This window comes from Zalophus californianus, chromosome 9 (assembly GCF_009762305.2).
Source record: "Zalophus californianus isolate mZalCal1 chromosome 9, mZalCal1.pri.v2, whole genome shotgun sequence".
Taxonomy (NCBI): Eukaryota; Metazoa; Chordata; class Mammalia; order Carnivora; family Otariidae; genus Zalophus; species Zalophus californianus.
Window position 1 is genome coordinate 103,964,447 of NC_045603.1, and position 21,556 is coordinate 103,986,002.

A 21,556-nucleotide genomic window follows, 5' to 3' on the forward strand; every position below is an offset into this window, starting at 1 on the left:
TATGGGATGTGGACCTCCTGGGGAGGCTGGAGCTAGCCTTCAGGAGATCCCTCACCATGCCACTGTGAAGGACTGTGCTTTTTCCTGCAACTTCTGCTTGGCTGCGACTATGCCTCCACCTCCCGTGTTCTTCTCTCACCTTTCAGGGCAGCAACTGCATATTTTACCCTCTTGGCTTTTTCTTAGATGCAAAAGTTTCTGTGCATTAGCATTTGGTAAAGACATTTTTTTTTAAATTTTTAATAGCAATAGTTTGTAGACAAGCCACAGTAATATGAAAGGATTTAATACCTGTTCCTGTTCTGGGTTTTTCCCACTACTAGTTACTTCATTGCCCCCTCCCAACCAGTCCCCATACACACACACACACGCCCGTGAGCGCACACACACACATTTTTTTGAGGGGCAGCTAGGAAATTGACCTACCCCCCACCATGCATCTCATTTTGAGAAAGTTCTATTTCAGGTGGGGGCATGTTCTTCATCTCATTTCTGCTGTTGGCCTCATTCTGCCCCTCTTTCTCAGTAGCTTTAAGTTCTTGGATTCTACTGAAGACCAACCAGGTTCATTAGAAACAGCTGACCCTTGGCTGGGTCTGGACTTCTGGAGAATAGATGCAATTAAATTCTTTTGTTTTGGTCCAAGATGAGCTCACGCAGGACTCCTGAAGAGGAGGTAAGAAGGATGGTACTAGGCACCCCACAAGGTCTTTGAGAAGTGGTTTCAGGTTCCATCTGGCAATCTCAGGAGGCAGGGACCATTAGCCCAAGATTAAGATGAACAACCCAGGTGTAGTGAGGTGGATCCCACGGCAGGTGCTGACTTTAGAATGTCTCTGGAAGGATTATCTTGTCAAAACAAAGGTGAGAGTGGGTGGGTGTCACCCCAGCAGCTGGGGTGGTAGCACCCAGGCGCACAGAGGCAGCAGGAGCATGGGGAGCAGGGCTGAGGTGTCCGAGGTGCCACCACACTCCTGGGCATTTTCCTGTGAACCCAGAACAGAGATGAAAGGGTAGCATTCAAGATGAGGCAAGGAATAGGGAGGAGGGTCTCTGGGACTAATAGCCAAAAACCTGGAAAGAGGGAAATCCAGAAAATGGAAGAGACACTGCCACTGCCATCTTTTTTAGACTGCCTATTTTGTAGGGGAAAATAGAGGCTGTGCACTCAGTCCAGAACCAGGCTCAAGCCTCTGCTTGTCCCTAGTCTTACAGTGGCCGTGGAGCCATCCTCTTAGAATGACTTTGGGGAAGCCATCAACTCTAGAAGCTCCTTTGATGTGGATTATTTGTGACAGTCATAACCAGCAAAGACAATACCATGTATAAGGCACCCAGCTTGAGGCCTTAAGCTAAAAGCACCCTACATAGTGGGTACTCAATTTATGTCGGTCACCATTAGAATTTTGCATACAACGATTTCCTCCTATTTGCTCAGATCATTCGGAGCTAAGTACAGTAGTAATGAAGGCAATATGGGGAAGCTGTGTCTTAAATCACTGAGGGTCCAAACCCTAGGAAATTTGGCCCTCAGCTCCTGGTTGACTCGGTATGTAACTGCCCCGGGGGCCTAAATGTCAATGCACACGCATGAATGTATTCCACGGAGGTGCACAAGCACAAGTGTGTTCCTAAGTGTCCGCTCAGACCAGCAAGTGCACCGGCACCGCCCCGGAGCTCGGGGTTTGAGAATGAAGACCAAGCCCTCCCTTCCCCCACCTCCAGCCCTCACCTCTGAATGGAAGGCATGGCAGGAACCTGGTCTCCGGCGAAGCTTCTGGGAGCGCATCCTGTCACACTTGACAGAGGCATTATGTGCAGAATTCACTGTTAAGGCGAACACCTCATGACAGGAGTGGATTCTGGAGATTCTAGAGACTAAGTTTGGGAAGAACCTACCCTTGGTGGGACCAGCTGTCTTGCAGAAGATGGCACCCAGGGGTGGGGGAGGGAAGGGTTGGGGAATAAATCACAATGCCCTGGGGGCAAGGGTGGGATGCTGGTGGTGGGGGAGGCTGGCCTCGCCTCTCGGCATCTGAGCCCCTCAAGGACATCTACACCACCATCCCTCCCTCAGCCCACATATCCTGGAGGTTGGAAGGATATATTTGACTTCTGTAGCCTCCTGCAGGACTAGTGGGAAGATGCTACAGTCACAAGTGGGGTCTGTCACCAGGAGGAGAAGGTTACTACTGGGAATCTGTTGCATCACAAATATCCTGTGGCAAAGAGACAAGCGGGTCGCGGAACTTCTCTATGGCAGGCCGACTTGGAGCTTCTAGGGAATTTCTGGAGACTTATAGTGTGGAGTTGGGGTGGCAGGGGAAGGAACAGAACCATGAGGCCGGTCAGATTAGGAGCAGCTGCAGGGACAGTCCTAGGCAATGAACTCAGTCCTCTGGGCTTATTTTACCCACAAACCTTTGCAGTTGTACTGCTTCCTAGCCGATTGGAGGTGAGGACGTCCAAACTGGGATAATTCTTGAGAGGGAAAGGACTTACATAAATCAAGACTGTCCCAAGCAGATAGGGATGTGTGGCTGTCCTGGCTTTGGGGGACTGTGACGGGGGCCCACCGTGCGGGAAGATGCAGTGCTCGGGCTTGGCCACAAGGTGGCACAGCGCGCCCGCACACGGCCCTGGAGGCCGGGCAGAGGGAGCGAGGAAAGGGTTAGGGAAAGCCTGTTCCGCCCAGTACGTTACATAAGAGCGGCTGCCACTTCCTGAGCATTTCCTATGGGGTGGAAGATTTCTCTCTCACACACACACTTAACCTTCGCCACTCCGAAGGAGGTTGTATTGTTCGTGTTTCGCAGAGGAGAACACAGAGGCTAGAAGAGGTGAGGTAACTTGCCCAAGGTTACAGGGCTAGGAAGCAGCAGAACCAGTTTCTGAATCTGTCTACTCTCAAGTCTGTGCCTCACACCAGACCATTTACTTTATCCTCACGACAAGGCTTTGAGATAAACGAGTCACAGTAGTTCCCAGAAAACCACTCTGGTGAGGTTAACATCCACCCGACATCACGTACTAGTATGACAGTCCCATGCCCCAGTCTGAGGCCTTACACTAGAAAATAATTCCCTTGAGGTCTGGGGAGCCTCAGGGACATCCTGAGAAGCCCCTGGTGAATGGCAAAGCTGGCTGAGTGGACACCCTAGAGGAGGCCCCAGGACAGAGTTTCACAAGTTGGTAGGTCCCCGAGGTCGGGGTGGGAGTCAGCAGGAGAGAAGTTTCTGTCAGGTGTCCCTGCCCTCCCGGGCCAGGGCCTGGCAGAACCAGTCGGATCTAGCTCGGATGTAGCTCAGCTCGAGCAGCCTGCACACAGGAGAAGGCCTGAGTCTAGGCGGGGCCCGCACGTGGGCTCCAGGCCTGGGAGTGGAGAGGCCAAGTGTGATCTGACAGCGCTAGAAGCCTCCTCCAGCCCCCCGCACTTCTGAGAAGGTCCTCAGGCTTGCCCATTTCTCTGCACAGACAGGTTTCGGGGGGAGAGCCGACTGGTTTCTTTCCTCAAAGCTACCCTCGCCTACCCATGCCTTCCCAGGGCTTGCACATGCTGCTGAGCTTGCATGGCCTTGACACTGAACTGCTGTGGGCTAAGCAGGTGTGTGTGAGACCCACACCGAAAGGGTCACCGAGAGAGGCTGTGCGAGCCTTTCTTCTGGGCGGGATGGCTTTGGAGCCTGAGGTGGGGTGGGTGGGTCTAGATCTGACCTCGGGACCACCTTTCCCCAGTTCCCTTAAGATAGCATACCAAACTGTCCAGCGCCCGCAGCCGGCCTACCCTCTGCCTCAGCCTGGGCTTCCTTCACTGAGGAAAAGGAGAAGCAAAGACCCTGGGAGGCCAGCCGGGGACAGGCAGAGCTGCCCTGGGGCCTTACTTCTGGCAGGCTCCGCACTCAATGATCCCGTTGGTCTCCCGGACGGCTGTCTGGTGCACAAACACAGGGTACTCCGTGTCGCAGGGCTGCAGCACGTCCTGTTTCTTGTGCTTGTGGGCTGCAGGCAGACAGAGTCACAGAGGGGAAAAGAGCAAATGAGGAGGGCCTGAGGAAGCCATGCCTGTGGGTGTCTCGGCGGCAGCACTGCCGAGGCAGGTGCTGGCACCATGCAACAGAACAGCCCTTTGTCCGCGTGCATGTGGAGGGCTCCCTTGTTGACGAGCTCTCGGGGCTTGTTGGGGAGAGGTGGGGTGGAAGGAAGACAGGGAAGGAAAAGGAATGGAGTGAAGAAGTGGACGGTAGCACGGTGGAAAGGGCAGCAGACAGGGCCCGGGGCCTTGGCTCTCGGTTGTGCGTGATTAGCACACTAGCCCCGTGACCTTGGGAAAGCCACCTCCTCTCTTTGGAAGGCTGATCCTCAATGTAAGCTGGCTGGTTGGGAGAGGGGTGGACGTGGACCTCTTGAAAGCTCCAGTCAGCACTGATATCCAGGGTGTGAGAGGAGAGCAGAGGCAGGAGGAGTGCCAAGGGGCGGTTTGGGGAGACTTTGGTCCCTTAATCCTATGACACCTCCCCCCTTCATTGTATACAGGTGACATTCCTGAGGTCTAGCTACAGTGCTCTGCACATGCAGCTCCCGGACAAGCCCTAGCTGCTCCCTAAGCCCCCGCGGCCAGTGATGAGCAGAGCAGGAAGGGCTGAGTGCTTGACTGCCAGGGTCTGGGAGACACAGCTCCCAGCCTTTCCGGCTCCTCAGTGGTGCCCCGAGTCCACTCAGGGTCAAAGGATGGAGTGAACAGGACTCGGCAAAAGGAAAAGCTGAGGCTCTCGCAGCCCTGTCCTGGAGGACGCACATTTGCGCCTGAGGTGAGCAAAAAGCAAACCAGGGCTGGTTCACGGGCTGAACGACATTATTTTTGTTCAAAATAGCAGCACTGTTTTGTTAACACAGCACTTCTGTTTCTTCCAGGCACTTCTCATGCATTTCCTGTGCTCTCGGGGCCTATCTGCAGAATAGGGAGGGTGGGTAGAATCACTCCCATTTCATAGACCCCCATCTCAGGGTCACATAGGGCTTAGTAGGAGAGCTCCCAGACCCAGAAACTTCCCACTAGACCTTGAAGGCAAGAGGGGAGGCCAGTCTGCGGGCAGAGAAGTGCTGACTGAGAGGAAGAACTGGTGTTCAGTCGGGGGCTCTGCACACTTGGTCAGGTACCACCAGACCTTCCAGGGCTGCTGCTGGGCACTTGGCTGTCTAGGCCCCTCGGAATCTGGGAGTGGGCACTCTGGCTAAAGACTGCAGAAGCCTGGGGGCTGGCTTCGCTCCTTCCCGGGCCCCATTACACTGGCCTCGTCCCCAGTGGGGGCTGGCTCAGGGCTGGGCCTGTCACCTGGGCCTGTCACACTTTGTGTGGGTAGGTTATCTCCGTGACAGCAATAGTAACAATGCCAACAATGATAGGGTGGAGTAGGCTTCCACACAGCTGGGAAAGGGCCTCGGGGCCTCCCTCAGTCCATGTCCTTGGACTCCAAGTCCAGCGCTGTGCACTGAGGACAGGGATGGGTGGCTGGACCAGGCCTCCCAGGTAGGAGGGAGGAGCTCCTGGGGCAGCTGCCCTGAAGGTGAGAGATTCTGAACAAGCAGATTGAGGGAGATCATGTTCAGTGTTTGCAAAATGCAGCTGCTAGCAGAGAGAGAACACGACAAGGAGGGGAGCCATGTCCCCCCAGCCTGTGTTCCCATGCAAAAGGGAGGCGGGGCCTATTTCTAAATGGGCTGTGACACGTGGTTCCTGGTTCCTGTCACAGACACCATCAGGAAGCCAAACTCTTAACAAAAGTGGGGTGGGGAGTATAGCCCAAGCAGTGGAGATGTTCCAGAACCCCATGGCAAAGGCTCTATTGACACGGAGGGGTTGAAAGGAACCAGTTAAAGGGAGACAGTCTGTGTGGTAGGGAGCTCCCAGCTACCCAGAGAGTGGAAGTCACTGACTTCCTTTTGCATTTAAAGATCAAGTGGCCTCACTCTCCCGGGGTGCAGTCTGGAGTCAGGGCTGGCTGAGAGTGAGGACATTTCTTTGGTTTGTGGTCAGGCCTGTGTAAGGTACTGTCCTCAGACATAAGGTCACAGGAGATAAATTATCCCCAGAGTGCCCCAGTCACCAGACCAAGGCCTTCACCTGCCCACTCCCCCAAGCCCTGAGCGCTGCTGAGGGCTTGGAGGACATGTGAGCTGGAGGCACCCTTGTTTCCTGCTCCATGAGGAGACCTGGCAGCTGCTTACCTGCTTGTGGTCACCGCCACTGGGCCACATCACTGTCTTTCCCCTTGGGAATCATAAGTGATCTCACCCAAGGAGATGGCTAGAGGGTTTTGTTTGCCCTGGGGGAGGACTGTACTTGTGTGGGATGAGATCTGGGCAACATCCTCACCCCTTAAGGAATGGGGCTTTCAGTTGGGAGAGGCCCTCTGAGTTAGGGGTGTCCCCGGATGAAGAGAGCTCAGCCTCCCTTGGATGCCCGCCTAGGATGGAGAGCCGAGGACAGGCCCCTTTTGCAGTCCCTCCCCACACCCCCTGAATCCTCAGTGAAGGCTACTCACAGTGATGGAAGACAGCTTTGGCTATCCAGGACATGAGTGAGGCCCAGCACAGGGTGGGCATGATGTCAAACGAAGGGCAGGATGGCACGGGGTGGCGATGTCGCATGGAGTGATGAATGATGACACATGGAACAGTGGTGTCCCGAGATGGTGGCGTGATGTGACACAGAGAGGTGAGGGGAGCCAGGAGTGAGGGGGGAGGCCATAAGAGAGGGCCCAGCAGGGGGAGATGGGAGCCATGGGCTCTCAGGAGTCCCCATCCCGCCTGTCATCCGCCCAGAGGTGACAGGTTCCTACTGAAATGGCTCTGCTAGGAAACACTCCCTTTTGCAGTCCTGTGTACTCACCCTCAGCCCCTTGGTCTGCACGCCGGGAGCCCCAGGCGCTCCACTCCAGCAGCAGCCTGTCAGACGCAGAGCTGAATCTCCGAAGACCGGCATGCCCTCCCCACCTGGGCCAAGGCGGCTGGAGCACCGGCGCTCCCTGATGGCCCCTGGTCCGGCCCTGCTCCTCCAGGCCACCCTCTCCCCTGCTTGGGGCTCCTGGGTGAGCAGAGTGTGTAGGGGGGCAGGCGCCAGACACCCGGGGTTCCGGGGACCTCTTGCAGCTCGTGCTCAAAGGGCTCCCTCATGCGGCACACCTGCATCAGGTCCCCCCCAGCCCCACCCCCATCCCAGACACAGACCCCACTCACAGCAAGAGTTCATTCACCAGCAACCGGGTAGCAGTCAGGAGGGCAGAGATGGGCTGGGAAGGAGGGGGGACACACAGTTAAGCCCAAGCCCGGGGCAGGGATGCTCCCCTGGGCACCGCCGTTGAAGACCACACCTGGGGGTGGGGGGAGGGGCTGCCGCCACCACCCATCCCTTCCCAGCAGAGGGGGCCTTTACGACCGAGTTATCTGATAAAGTCCTACTGTACGGGGGCGGGGCACTGTATGCCCATCAAGAAGACTAGTCGAGTTCTCTTCCTGAGGAGCCACTTGGGGATGTTTCTGGGATCCTTTACGATGTGTGTGAAAGCCCGAGCAAGTGAGGGTAGGAACAAAGCAACGCAGGGACTATGGTCTGCTCTCTCTGCCAGAGCCCCATTAGCTCAGGCCTGGGGTGGGGGCAGGCTGAGGGCAGGGAGCAGGGGTGCGGAGGAGGCGGGGAGGAGGTGCGACAGGACTTTCTGGTCTGAGTCCAAAGTGGGGTCCTGGGGCTAGCGGGTGGGAAGAAAAGTCTGGGGTGACACTCACGCTGATCAGGGGCCGGGCGGCACTGGGGTGGTGACTCAGGGGTCTGCACATGGCCTGGTAGTCATACATGGTCACTCTGAAAATCAGAAACAGGATCTGGGGAGTCAGACCTTCCCCCATCCTTTCCCACCCAGGGGGGTTTGTGGCAGGGTTCCCATTCACGGGGTTCCTGAGGGTGCGGGAGTGAGGATGGGCCAATCAGACAATTTCATCTCTGCACTTTGACTGCTTTAAAGACATCGAACAGCAAATTCGGTTTTCCCTCTAAGGGCTCATATGACCTTATACCCCTCTCCACCTCATGTCTAGTCTCCGGCTTCAGAAATGTTGCTTTGGGAGCTCTTTGGGGCTTTCACCATGGGTTTTTGAGGTCAGGATCCTGATATCTGTCGGGACCAGTTAGCATCAGCTCTTGCCTTTTCTGTGTGTATTCAGTCCGGGCAGAAGCATGTCCCACTTACTGGCTGAACACCCTCATGCTGAGCAGCTGGGTCATGAGAGCGCCATCCACCTCCCCCAGGAATCTTCCCATCTGTGAGGGAGAGAGAGAGAGAGAGACAGAGAGAGAGAGAGATGGATAGGGAGGGAGGGATGGGGAGGGAGTGTGGGAGAGACAGGAGGGAGAGAGGGGGAGGGGGAAAGGGGGGCACAGAGGAGGAGGGGGAGGAAGAAAGAGAGGGGGGAGGGAAAGGGGGAGGAGGGGGGAAAGAGGGGGAGAGAGGGGGAGGGAGAGAGATGGAACGGCCAGGGCTCACGGCTGAGCTCCTGACTTCAGGGGTGGGTTGGGTCTCCCCTATAGATACCTTTCAACAGAATCAGAACTGTACCCATTCACTGGCTCCCTCCCCCTTTAACAGGCTCCCCTGCCGTATTCTCTATCATAGTGCTTTTCACTTAGTTGGCCATGAAATCAATCTAGGGGTTACAATTGGATCTTTTCTTTCTTTTTTTTTTTTAGAAGGCACAGAATTCCTTTGAACAGTTTGGTGTGAATTGTGTGTAGTCAGGTTAAACAGGGTTTTGTGAAATTTGATTTGTATGGTGTGTGTCTATGTCCTGGATCAGATGTAACATGTATCTCTTTCTGTGAGTCATGGTCAAAGAAGGTTCAAAAGCAGCCCTCTGCTCTGTCACACTGGCATCCTTATCACCCAGCCAAATACATTTTGAGAGTTCTGGAGCTGCCTTTGATTTCCCTTCCCCCCGCCCCCCCACCCCCAGTTAATCAATGTGCCCTGCGCGTTTGTCATTCACCTTCGGACTCCTGGACAGTGACTTAACCGAGACCTTTGTCCTCCCAGCCACCCACTCCACCCTCCTAACGGGGCTCTCTCCCAGTCCCCAGCCCTGCTGCCAACACAGTTGGGATTTGGTTTCTCTCTCTCTCTTTTTTGTTCCCTAAAGAACAAAAGAGGATCCTCCTTCCCCCTCGTCCCTCCTTCATGACCCAACCAACCAGCACTGGTGAGCACCCACCACTCTGTGCCAGGCCAGGCCTATCCTCCAAGCCCACAAAGTTCCCCAAGTCGGTTGACCCTCAAGCCTGCTGCTATGCTCTGGCTTCAGGCAGCCCTCCAGCCTCAGCCCTACGCTGACCTCCCTGCCTGCCCTGGCCTCTCGCTTCTGCTGGTTTCTCAGCATGGCAGAGTGGAAAGAGCCTGGACTTTGGTATCGGATTTTGATTCAGATCCTGGCTCTAGCACTGCCCACTGCGTGGCCATGGCTTGGGTAGGGGATAGCGTGTGCCAAGCATCTGGAACCCAGCGAGTGCTCCGTATGTGGTGGCCATGTGATAAAGAGCTGCTCTGGGCCTTGGCTCTTCTCTCTCCTTTGACAACCCTTCCCCAGTCCTCACTCCAAGGAGCTTTCCTTGTTGTCCTCCTTCAAGAAGTCTTTCTTTTTTCACCTTTCCAGCTGGACTTAATTAAGGCTGCTCTCCTCTGCACTCGGAAACTGAGAGGCTAAAGACAAAGTCAGGAGGGGGTAGCCCAGAGAGAGCTGAATAGGATGTGCAGGCTTCTCTGAGCTTTGTGCGCTCTTTGGCCAGAAGGCCCCTCTGTTCTGAGGCCCGAGAGGCTTCTTGGAGCAGGGCAATGGACAGAGCAGAGGATAGCACGGAGGAGTCGAGGGCATTTAAGGGAAAGAATAGCAAGTGGAAAGGTGTGAGGGATCCAGCCCTGCTGTTCTCCCAAGTGCAGCCCTGAAGCCACGTGAAGTTCATTCAGCTCAAGTGATCACTCTCCATCAGCTGCTTTTTGCTGTTCCAGTGACCAGGTATGTGTGCGTTCCTGCCTTACCAGACAGCGAGATCCTACAGGGCAGACATCTACCTCCCTGCTTCCCACACACCACACGGTGTCTTGTTCGTGGTTACCATTCAGTGCATCTTTGCTGAAGGAATGTGTGAGTGAATGGACAGGGGAATGAATGAGTGATCTGAGTATTCTCCCTGGGAAAGTGCAGTGGGGTGGAAATGAGGCTCCTGATGAGGCTCGCCCAAATTTCCACAAGGCTGTCCCCTTCTCTTTCCAAACTCTAGGCTTATTTACCAACAACCCTGTGTTTCAGACACTCGATTCTGAGAAGACAAGCTCCTGTACACTGGAAAAAAATGTACCCTCCTCTGTACATAGACAACGTGACTTTCTAGGATATGTCACCCTGACAGAGCAGATCCATCCTCCCCTTCTTCAGGTAAGGCAGTCCTGACTTGAATTATGGAAGCCGTGTGTTTGTCTAAAAGACTACATTTCCCAGACTCCCCTGTGGCTACGGCTGGCCAATGAAATGTGAGCAAACTTGCCCGGTGGGACATCCGGGAATCTGTTTAAAGGGAGAAGACTCTGTAGGAGGAGCACCTCATTCATGGCTGTTGTCCTCCCCTTCTTGTCTGGAAAATGGACAAGAAGACAGGAACTCCTATAGCCATGTTGTGAACTTGAGGATGGGGACGCCTGGCAACCAGGCCGTAGCAGGCCTGGTCTACCTTCATCTACTCTTTTATGTGAGAGAATAAACTTTTAATTTGGTTAAAACTCTATTGTGGGGGCTCTGTTCCTGACAGCAGAACACTATTCCTAGCTGGTGGTTTCATTTGAACTTCATCAGAATGAATCAGTGCCTCAAATAGGTAGGCTGACTTAGTTCCTGACTCTGCAAAGCCAAAGTCCAAACACTCAAACTGGAGTACCCTTGTCAGTTTAGGGTGCCCAGACTGACTGGGGGGGTCTGTAGCCTCTTTCCAGCCACAGCGCTATACAAGGGCTCTGGAAGCTCCAGGTTCCTGCGCCCCAAAGTGCTACCTGCCTTTTAGGTTTGCTCACAGCGGGGCAGGGCTCCAATCCACCAATAAGCAATGGTCCTTTGGATCTGCCTGAGCTCTGGGGCTGCACCAAAAGGGCCTGGGGCTGCCTGTGTTTTCTGTCTGTAATGAGGCAGGAGTGTGTGCGGGGAGCAGATGGGGCAGGTGGCGGCAGAGAATGCAGAACTGATGAGTACTCCTGCTGGCTGGGCAGCAGCCCTGGGCATAGGCTAATCTGCATGCCCGTGTGAAGCTACGGTCCCCAGGGGAAAAGGGGACCGGAGGGTGGGTGGGAGGGCCCTTGACTCTTGGATGGAGCAGATGTCTCACAGCCTCTTACCCAGGGACAGCCTCAGTTTCTTCTCTAAAAACTTAAGGGGTGTGAAGATTAAATGAGTTACCAGAGTGGCTCCTTGGGAGGACCAATTTCCTTTTGTCCCTTTCTCATGTATCGCCCCCCCGCCCCCCCCCCCCCGCCAGCTCCCCTGAGCTGCTCAGTCTCTTGACAAGTGCCTTTGGCCCCACAGAGGGGGGGCTGGGCATTTAGGACCGTGCTCCAGACAGAGCCGCCCAGGGGGCTTCTGCCATGATGGGCCGGCTCTGGGCAGGTGGCCAGCTGCATTTTTCTTGGGAGGCACCCAGCCTGAGCTGCCCTGTCCCCAGGAAGGCTCTGCTACCAGGGCCTGGGGGAGCCAGCAGATGTGCTGAGGCAGGCCATGAGGAGGTGGGGGGCTGGAGGGGCATGGGAGAAGGGGGAGCTGAGGAAAACAGGAGCTGAGGCTCAAGACACACACATCAGAGGCCCTGTGAGGGCAGAAAGGGTCGCCCTGGTTTGAAGACAAGGTCAGCATTTTGGGCTGGGGGCAGGGAGGGAGAGGGTGCTGTGCCCTCTGAGAGATTCAACTCCTCAGGGAAAGACACCATGATGGGGCATCTGATTTTCTAGCTTTGCTGCCCCTGTGAGGTCCATTCTGAAGCTCTCCTGTGTAGGTGCTACCCACAGGCAAGTGATAGCACTTGGGGTCCCCAAATCCGGGGTGACAGATCCACTGTAAACATTACAAAGATCCACAGAGCTGTTGTCACTCTCTTGGCCCCAGCTGTCTGCTTCTCTTTCTAGGCCCCAGTAGAGGGCTGTAACCCTGTCATCTGTAGTTCTTTATTATAAGAATGAGCCCTGAGCTGGAAGAGAGGCCCAGGGGGACGAAGTGTCTAATCAGTAGGCCTGGAACACCACCAGGGCCAGGAGAGATCCAAGCCGGCCCTCCCTCTGGCAGACCGCAGATGGTGCCCTGGGGCTTCTGCACTCACCCTGTTTGCTGGGCAGGAGGGCCTCAGTGAGGAAGGGCTGGGGAGGACTTGGGGAAGAATCTCTGCATCTGGAACAGGGACAGTCTTCTCCCCCCAGGCCCCTGGACGGACCTCGGCAAGGACAAAGAGTAGCCTGGACTTTCTGGCACACTAGCCCAGCTGGGAAAGTGCATCCAGATCAAGAGCAGCAGACACGAAAGCCTCGAGTTCGTCACACACCAGAATCATCAGAGGGCTTGTCACAGCGCAGTTGGCAGGCCCCATCCCAGAGTTTCCGATCCCCTCAGTCTGGGTAGGGCCCAAGAACTCTCATTTCTATCAAGCTCCCAGCTGTTACTGCTGTTGCCAGGCCCCCCCCCACCCCCACTTTGAGGCTAAGGGATGAGAGGGAGGCAGGGAGCAATGCATGAGTTGGAGGGGGGCCAGCACTCGGGTGTGTTTGGGGAGGAGGAGGGGCTTTTGGTAGGGTGATTCTGAAACGACTCACAATGGCCCCAGCCTCTGGGTAGGCTGGACCTAGTAACTCGCTTCTCATGAGTAAAATACAGTAAAAGTGATGGGATGTCACGTCTGAAATTAGGTTCCAAAAGATGGTGACTTCCATCTTGTTGTCACTCTCTGTCTCTGGCTCTTCTTGGCTTGCTCACTCTGATGAAGCAAGCTGCCACGTTGTGAGCTGCCCTACGGAGAGGCCCACGTGGGAACCGACCATGCCAGTGAGCTTGGACGCTGACCCTTCTCTAATCAAGCCTTGGCATGACTGCAGCCCTGGCTGACACCTCACTTTCAGCCTTAGGACAGACCCTGAGCCAGAATCAGCCCGCGAAGCCATACCCGGGAACTGTGGACAGTCAGGCAGGTGGCTTTAAGCCACTACAGGTTGGGATAGATTGTTACACAGCAAATAGATAACTGTTACAGAGTTGCTGAATGAATGAGTTAAAGCAAAAAGCCAAACTGGATGAACAGACTGATGATCTATAGCATCAGCCCCTGGCTTTCCACCATGGGACTTCCACTCGCCTTCTAGTCCGGCCCCTGCCACTGCCAGACACAGCCTCTAAGTGTCGCTGAGTACCGGGCATCGTCCAGGTGCTGCTGCACCACTGGCGTCTCTGGCCTGGGTATCACTCCCTTGGTGCCCTCTCAGACACAGCTCAGGTGGCCGGGTCAGACTTGTCCAGGGTGAGGAAAGAGGGACCCTGTCAAGATACTGCTCCCAGAGCCCTGGCACCAGCCTTGGAGTTTCATCCAGGGGTCGGGATGCCGGGCCTTGGCGTTCAGGGTCCTAAAGGCATCGTTCCTCATTCCAGAAGATGCAGCCAAGTGCAGCAAAGTGAATGAACTCTGCCCCAGCAGTAAGAGAGTGGCCTGGAGGAGGGGCTGGGCAGGAGAGTGACTACCCAGGAGACTGGGACTTGCAGCCTGCCTCACCCTCCAGAGAAGGCCATTCTCCCTGCCCCACAAATTCTCCAATTCCATCAAAACCTATGCTCCCCTAGCTTGGTTTCCCTCACCACGAGTCTTTTCTAGAACCTTTGTCCCCTCACCATCAATGCTTTTCACTTGTATTTCTAAGCTCAAAGTCTGGCTTTTCTGTAGCTGTTAGTTTTCAGGTTACTAACCTCACCTTGCCGCTCAATTTTAACTCCAGGATAAAATGAGATGATGGTGGTGGTTGTGTGTTGGGGGGTGTCCTTCCTGGGGCCTCGAAGTGGTGGGGGAGGAGGGGAAGCAATGTGGTGTCAGAAGCCAGGGTAACCAAGCACAGTGGGAGCTTGGGGCTCTGGGGGAGCTTCTGGAAAGTCCCAACTCTATTAAGAAGATTAAATTTCATTTCGTTTATACCCTGCTTCATTCTACAAAGGATGGCTTTTAAAACTACACACAATGTTATAATAGCTGAGAAAATAGGGGTAAATAAGCTAAGTAAACATATACTTTATAAAATAGAAGTCTCTAAAATAACCGTTACCAAAGTTGTACCCAGTGATATTATGATTTGTGAAGACGTGAGCAAACGTGATCTGGGTAGAACAGGACCCAAGGGGCCCAATGGGTTATGCAAAGAGCCCCTTGGGGGTTGTCTGTCATTAAGATGGCCCTGCCCGCTTTTCCTGTGCTGGGTTGGTTTCTTTCCTGGCCTCCCTCCCTGCAAGGACGTCTTGGCTGCCTCTTGAGCAGGGTCAGCAAATGATGGTCGATGGGCCAAATCTGGCTCACTACCTCTTTATGTCAGCCCTTGAGCTAAGAATGTTTTTGTATTTTCAAATGGTTGGACAAAAAAAATAAAAAAAATTAATATTTTATGACATGTAGAAATGATATAAAATTCCAATTTCAGCGTCCATAATTAAGTTTTACGGGGATAAAGTCACGCCCATCGTTCACATGCGGTCTATAGCTGCTTCTGCGCTACCGTAGCAGAGCAGGGGGTTGTGAGGCCTAAATCCCCACTCTCTGGCCCTTTCCAGGAAACGTCTGCTGGCGCTGGCCCTGGAGCACGGGAGCCCGGCGTGGCTGTCTCCTCTGCAGCTGCCAGCCTTCCACACTCTCTCTGAAACTCTGGCCCAGGAAAGCCAACAGCCCAGGCTCCTGAAGACAGGGCGGTCTCGGCTCCCCAGGGCAGCAGGGGTCAGCCCAGGCATGATGGGCAGCATCAGATCGTCCGGCGGCCTTATCCCAGCCGCTGGTGGCGCTGGCCTTTGTCATCACCCATATCCCCCCCAAGCAATGGCCACATGCCGAAATGCACTGGTGCTCTGTCCAGGGGAGAGTGGCACGGCCAAAGGTGGCATGAGAGGGACGGAGAGGAAAGGCAGAGCCATCCAGGGACTGCAGTGAATGATGAGCAGTGCAGAGACGACAGGATGGCCAGCCCACCCCCGACTCCCCGGGTGAAACCACCTTTCTCTTCCCGAGCGCTGCCGAGTAAGGCTCTCCTCAGGGAATCAGATTCCGTCACCCACTCGTGTCTCTTCCTCAGTTGCTCTTTTTCCCACATCTCCTTCCTGGTTCCTGCCCCAGTTCCTGCCCCATCCCCCTGGCTTCTTTGGACCCTAAGCCCTGCTCTGGAGAGGCCAGAGTGCCGGCTGTGGCCAGTGTGGAGACATGACCTCGTCCTGTGGCTCTGCCAACACCCCAGCCCTGGGGATCTCGGGTCGAGGAGGAGCTGAGAAATCATGTAGTGCAGTCGCCTTATTTCAGAGAGGAGGAAACTGAGGCACAGACCGTGGAGCTCCTCCGGCAAATACATATCCAATTAGCTCAAGGCTCGCACTGGGGCGGATACCATATCCCTTCCCTCGAGGCTCAGGCTGGAGGCCATTTTAGTGCTTCTGGCTTGTTTCAAGGAAGTACTTTAGGGGAATATATTGGAGTTCGGTTCAGGTTTGAACAGCCTTCTTTTTTAGTTTGAGTCTTGGCTAAATAAGGCATTAATTTGGGGGCCCAGTTTGGGGCTGAGCAAATACAAAATTAGGATTATACTTTCTCTTCTGCCTTTCTGAGCGCGTGCGGAGCCAGGGAGACGCCCAGGTGCCCGGGGCAAGTCTCTGTGTGCAGCCAGGCTAACAGACGGAAGAGGATTGCCTCCATTCCTTTGTGTCCCCCCAACAAACTGAGGGTCAGGCTCCGTGGGTTAGAATAGAATTTTCCTCAAGGGAGGTCTAGAGAGCAAGGGAGCTCAAAGTGGGAAGGGCTTGGCGCTTCTGGGCCCCATGAAGATAGAAGGGGAGGCTGCTATGGTCTGAATGTGTCCCCCCAAATTCACATGTTGAAACCTAACCCCAAGGTGAAGGTAGAAGGCGGGGTCTTTGCGAGGTGATAAGATCACGAGGGCGAGGCCCTTAGGGACCGGATCAGTGTCCGTATCATCGAGACCCCCGAGAGCTCCCTTGCCTCTTGCACCACATGAGGACGCAACGAGGAGTCTGTGGCCCGGAAGAGGGCCCTCACCCAACCACACTGGCACCCTGCTCTGTGGATGAGCCACCCAGTGGGCGGCCCGAATGGACTAAGGAGGCGGGAATGTGATGGGGGGGGGGGGTGTGGGACGATGAGTCTGAGGGTGTTTGTGCTCTGGGAGGAGGCTTCCTATGGCCAGGCCGGTCAGCGGCATGTCTAGAGCACAGACCCCGCGGGGCCCTGCGGTGTAGCCTGGCTGAGCCTCTCCTCGTCATGTGGACAGTTTCCCTACCAACCGTGGGATGAGGTCGGATTAGGTAGAGACAAAATAAAGAAGTAACCTTTTCTCTGACCATCTGAGTGGAAAATGTCTGCAGTTTGTGATCTCCCTACACTGACTTGGTTTCAAGAAGACTCTGCTTCTTCAGACTGTTCACTCTAATCTGTCCTAAGCCACCATTACTTCCTGGTGCCCTAAGCTGCCATTAGTAACCACCATTAGCCCTTTCCTTGACTGGCCTGGCTGCGGGATGACCTGACTCCCCTCTCCTTCCGCTTCCCGACACCTTACCTCCTGGGACCTCTCCGAGATCAGGATGAACCCGTTGTTGTCGATGACGAAGCAGTCCAGCTCCTGGGGAGAAACCAGGAAGGAGGTCATGGCCAGGCTCTGACTGCTGGTCCTGGCCTGGCGTGTGGGGAGCCCTCCATGTCTAGTGCGAAGGCACCTTCTGTGGCCCAGCACGGCAGGGGAAGTAGGGGAGCTGGCCCGTTAGGAGGATGTGGTTGAGGGGCCCATGATTCCCACTCCCCCGCCCTTCCCCCTGGGGGAGAACTTACACTGTCCTGGCAGCTCTCCGGGCAGGGTCCGTCCACAGTGCTGCACTGGAAGAAAGAGAAACTGTGCATGGTGTGTGCCTCTGCATACATGTGTGTTGACGCGGGGGACATGCAGTGTGTGAGCATGCCTGTGTTGTGTGTGTGTTACATTCGTGTGGTGTGGGGAATGGTGGATGTGTGTTTATGGCATACTGACGTGTGTGCGTGCGCGTACACTGTGTGTGCTGGGTGTATGGTACGTGTGGTGTGAGTGCGATGTGTGTCGTACGTGCTGGGTGTATGGTACGTGTGTGTGAGTGTGGTGTGTGTCATACGTGCTGGGTGTATGGTACGTGTGGTGTGAGTGCGGTGTGTATGGTACGTGTGGTGTGAGTGCGGTGTGTGTCTTATGTGCTGGGTGTATGTGTGCTTGGTGTATGTGCGTGTGTACGGTACAGACGTGTGCTGTGTATGCATGTGTGAAGCTGTGTGTCTGTGGCTCAGGGTGCCGAGAAGCAGGCCCCCCGGCTGTCAGCAGCCCCCGTACAGGGGTTTGGCCATACCCGAGGGAGCCGCGGCCCCAGCAGCCCATGTGTGAGGGTTGGCGGTCAGCCGCATGGCACCTGAAGCCTTCTGGGGTGGCTTCAGAGGCTCCCGTACTTTGTGATCCTATATGGTGGGGAGGGTGACCCTAGGTTAAGGGGCCGGTGCCCCTTCCCAGCCCATCCCCTCCATCTTTATGCTGTGGTTTCCCAAACCTGCTCAAAGTGAGGAGGCAGCAAAAAGCAGATGGGGCCATGGACCAGAGGGGCAGATTCTGGTGGAGGAGCTTGAGGGGGACAGCGAAGAGACCCGGGGAGCGCAGAGGGCTCTGGGGAGCAGAGAGCAGAGGCGGGGAAGGAACGGGTTGGGTGGGAAGCCCTGTGGATGGACAGCAGTCCAGGCTTGGGTCCTGGCTAGAGGGACCCAGGGCCCACTCTCCTACTCTGCCCGGTGGGGCAGGGCGGGTGGGAATACCAAGTCCTGCCCGTTCCCGGGGCTGAGCGGAGGAGAGCCCCTGGTGAGGCAGGCCAGGAGCAGAGATGAGGCCACAGGCAGAGGTATGGGGAGCTGAGATAGGCAGAGAAGGAAGGGATCCGGGAGAGCTGAGCTAGGGCCCCGAAGGGGGCCGAGAGGCAGTGGGGCAGCCGGAGGAGACAGCCCTCCTCACTGCGGACCTGTCAGACCGGTCCCCTGACCCTGATCTGGCACCATCACACCCACCTGCCGGGTCGCTGCCCAGAATGTGCGTTGCAGGAACTCCAGCCTCATTTGGACGCCCACCGCTACAAGGAAGTGGGAAGAGGGTGGCCAAGACCATGGGTGTGTTTTTGGGGAGGGGGTGGTGGAAAGGAAGAGACAACGAGAGAAGAAAGTAGATTGAGGTTAGAGAGAAGAGGTGCATCAGCAGGAACCGAGGGGAGAGGTAGCACCGGTCAGCTGGGTCAGATGGCAGCCTGTGAGAGCCGAGCCGAGGCTCCTGGGGGAGTGGGGGAGGGGGAGAAATGCAGACAGACTGGTGGCTTCTGTGTCTTCACAGCAGATAATACTAGAAAATACCTCCAGAGAAAGATGAGGCCCAGGTTCTAGAGAACAATAAGATGGCACTCATCCTCTGATCTTTGGAAACTCAAGGCAGGTGGACTGGGCACGTCATTGTCCTTTTTCCCAAGGATGGAAAGACAGAGGTAGAGAGACTGAGCCATCTGTTAAGGTCTCGGGACCAAAAGTGGTGGGCTGAGACTGGAATTCAGGGCCCCTCACAGGGCTTTCTAGATCTCAAGCCTGACACAACAGCCTCTCTTGTACCTAATCCCTGCTCGGGGTCTCCCCCACTTGGTAAGAAGTCTCTTTCCTTGCTGAAAGTTGTGATCAGCTTTACCCAGGTTTGCAGGTAGGTTCCAGAAAACCAGAGATGCTACCAATTGGCAAAAACTACCCTTTGGTGACGCCACTTACAAGGGGCTACCCATGCCTCTTTGGTTCCCAAATAGGCTTGGAGGACGCAAGCTGGAGCTCACGTGCTAAGAGAACTCTGAGCTCAGAGAACACAAAGCAAAGGCAGGTTATATTGAAAAAAAGAATAGAAAAACTAGGTCGACTTCCTACTGTCTGGTATAATAACATCGAAAATTTTGAGTACCAGGCACCTTCACATCCATGGGCTTATTTCATCCACACAGCAGAGCAGTTCTATTCTTATTGGGGCTTCACAGAGGAGGAAATGGAGGCTTGCAGAGATTACCGGCTTGCCTCAGTCACCCGGCCCCGAAAGATGGAACCAGGACGCAGCCGGAGTCTGTCTCTAAGGCTCTTAACCTCTCTGTTCTGCAGGCCTGACTTGGGTTGCAGCGGCCAGGAAGGAGCTGGTGGATAAGAGTGAGCAGTCTCCCATCTGGGCCGCGGCTCCCTCGTCCATACAGTGGGAGTGGAGCTGGGTTCCCCACTGCTCTGCCACATTCATGACACATTCTAATCATCCCGGTGGCCACTCAGTGGAGAGATTTTCCATCACGATCATTCTCACTTCCCAAAACTCAGCAGCTGGCTCTTCTAAATGGACTGGAGTTCCGGCACAGAGATATAGAATTGTAGCCTTTTGTTTTTTTTCAATGATCTAGGAATGATCCTAGACAAGTTTGATGAAAAAAAATGAGACCAAGGAAGGGTCAAGGGGCCAGAGTTCTGGCCCTGGGTTAGACAGAGCTGTGATCTTTGAATTTGTTTCTTTGGTTATAAAATGAGTCATGATTATACTTGCCCCAGGAAGGCTGAATGGGTAAAAGATTGTGGAGGCTCAAATGGACAGTGGGAGAGAATATTATTCTACACTAGAGCTTTGGTTCTCAAACTTGGCATGTGTTAGAATCATCCGGAATGGGGCGCCTGGGTGGCTCAGTTGGTTAAGTGTCTGCCTTCGGCTCAGGTCATGATCCCAGGGTCCTGGGATTGAGCCCCGCATCAGGCTCCCTGCTCAGAGGGAAGCCTGCTTCTCCCTTTCCCTCTGCCCCTTCCCGTTGCTTGTGCGCTCTCTCTCTCTCCAATAAATAAATAAAATCTTAAAAAAAAAAAAGAATTATCTGGAAGGTTTGTCCCCATCCCCAGAGTCTCTTATTTAGCATGTCTGGGGTGGGGCCTGAGAATTCGCATTTCTAAAGTACTCCCAAATGGTGTTGATGCTACTGGTCCAGGAACCATAGTTTGGGAACCACTATTGTAAAGCAATGCTGTCTGATTGAACTTTCCGAAACGATGGGGCTGTTCTAGCTCTGCACTGTCTCATACAGTAGCCACTAGTCACGTGTGGCTATTGAGCCCTTGAAATGTGGCTGTTATGACTGAGGACCTGAATTTTAGAATTTTATTTAATTTTAATTAATTTTAAATTTAAACAGCTACATGTGGCTGGTGGTCACCATGTTGGATAATGCAATTCTAGAACTCATGCGGTTACAGATGATAGAACCGGGGCCCTGAGAGGCCCCTTCTCCCCCCCACCCAGGGAGTCTCATGACAGTTCTGTGGCTGAAAGTATGGCTAGCTTTCTTGAGCAGGTCTTATAATGTGGGAACATTTGAGTTCCCTGCACACTCCTTTGTTGCTTCAAGGTCTGCAGGCTGAAAGGAGTGGGTGGGAAGGGCACAGGTACATGGATTTCTTGGTCATGACAGAAACAAAAGACACACAGACAGCACATAATCCACACACAAGGCTTGTGCTGGAGGGCGCAGTGCTGGTTGTCACATATCCTCCACCCGCTCACGGTTCCCTCCATCCCTGCAGGGGACTCCTCAGTCTCTCCCTCTTATTCTTCCTTTTAAGACCACCCTTGATATTCATTTGAGACAATTTCTTTCACCTGTAGAAAAAGGCTGAGTGAAAGAAGAGGAACCTTCTAAAAATTGTCAGAGAGCCATCACACTAATGCTTAGAATGATCAAATCTTTGGGATTTAGGAAAGCTTATTTACCCCTGTCCTTGGCTTCCTTGGTCAAAGAGCTTTCAGCCTATTCCTAGAGGGAGACTCTGCCTCTCTACCTGCTTGCTCAGAGCCAAGGTGCATAGAATCATGACATTCCCGAGCTAGAAGAAATTCTATGATTCTATCACAGAGTCTTGAGAGAGTGGGGGCTTGTTTTCCCCTAAGGAAACAGGTTTTTGAAAAAAAAAAAAAAAGAAAGGAAACAGGTTTTTTGAGACTCTTGTGTAGAAATGGGAGGGGAACAAAGCAGACTGTCTCCCCCTAGGTTCGGTCCCACAGCTGGTGCATAAGCTCCTCTAAGACAAGCTCTGGGTCCTTCGTATCTGGGATCCTTCGCAGAACTGAGGACATTCCAACTGCTTACTACATCTCCATATCTGAGTCACCAAGAGCATTTCAAACTTCACATGTTCAAA

General features: G+C 54.4%; 1 protein-coding gene across 1 annotated transcript in view; it reads right to left on the reverse strand.

The window, feature by feature from the left end:
- Positions 1–881: 881 nt before the first annotated feature.
- The window catches only part of CACNA2D4 (calcium voltage-gated channel auxiliary subunit alpha2delta 4), a 132,419-nt gene continuing 111,744 nt past the window's right edge, over positions 882–21,556 (reverse strand). Inside the window, exons 27-38 of the mRNA XM_027594228.1 lie at positions 18,383–18,444; positions 17,141–17,185; positions 16,872–16,934; positions 8,244–8,314; positions 7,783–7,858; positions 7,237–7,289; positions 6,890–6,945; positions 6,543–6,563; positions 3,882–3,999; positions 2,107–2,219; positions 1,733–1,815; positions 882–986 (exon numbers count right to left, since the gene is read on the reverse strand). Of these exons, the coding sequence (XP_027450029.1) occupies positions 882–986; positions 1,733–1,815; positions 2,107–2,219; positions 3,882–3,999; positions 6,543–6,563; positions 6,890–6,945; positions 7,237–7,289; positions 7,783–7,858; positions 8,244–8,314; positions 16,872–16,934; positions 17,141–17,185; positions 18,383–18,444 (866 nt within the window). The remainder of the gene's footprint in view (positions 987–1,732; positions 1,816–2,106; positions 2,220–3,881; positions 4,000–6,542; positions 6,564–6,889; positions 6,946–7,236; positions 7,290–7,782; positions 7,859–8,243; positions 8,315–16,871; positions 16,935–17,140; positions 17,186–18,382; positions 18,445–21,556) is intronic.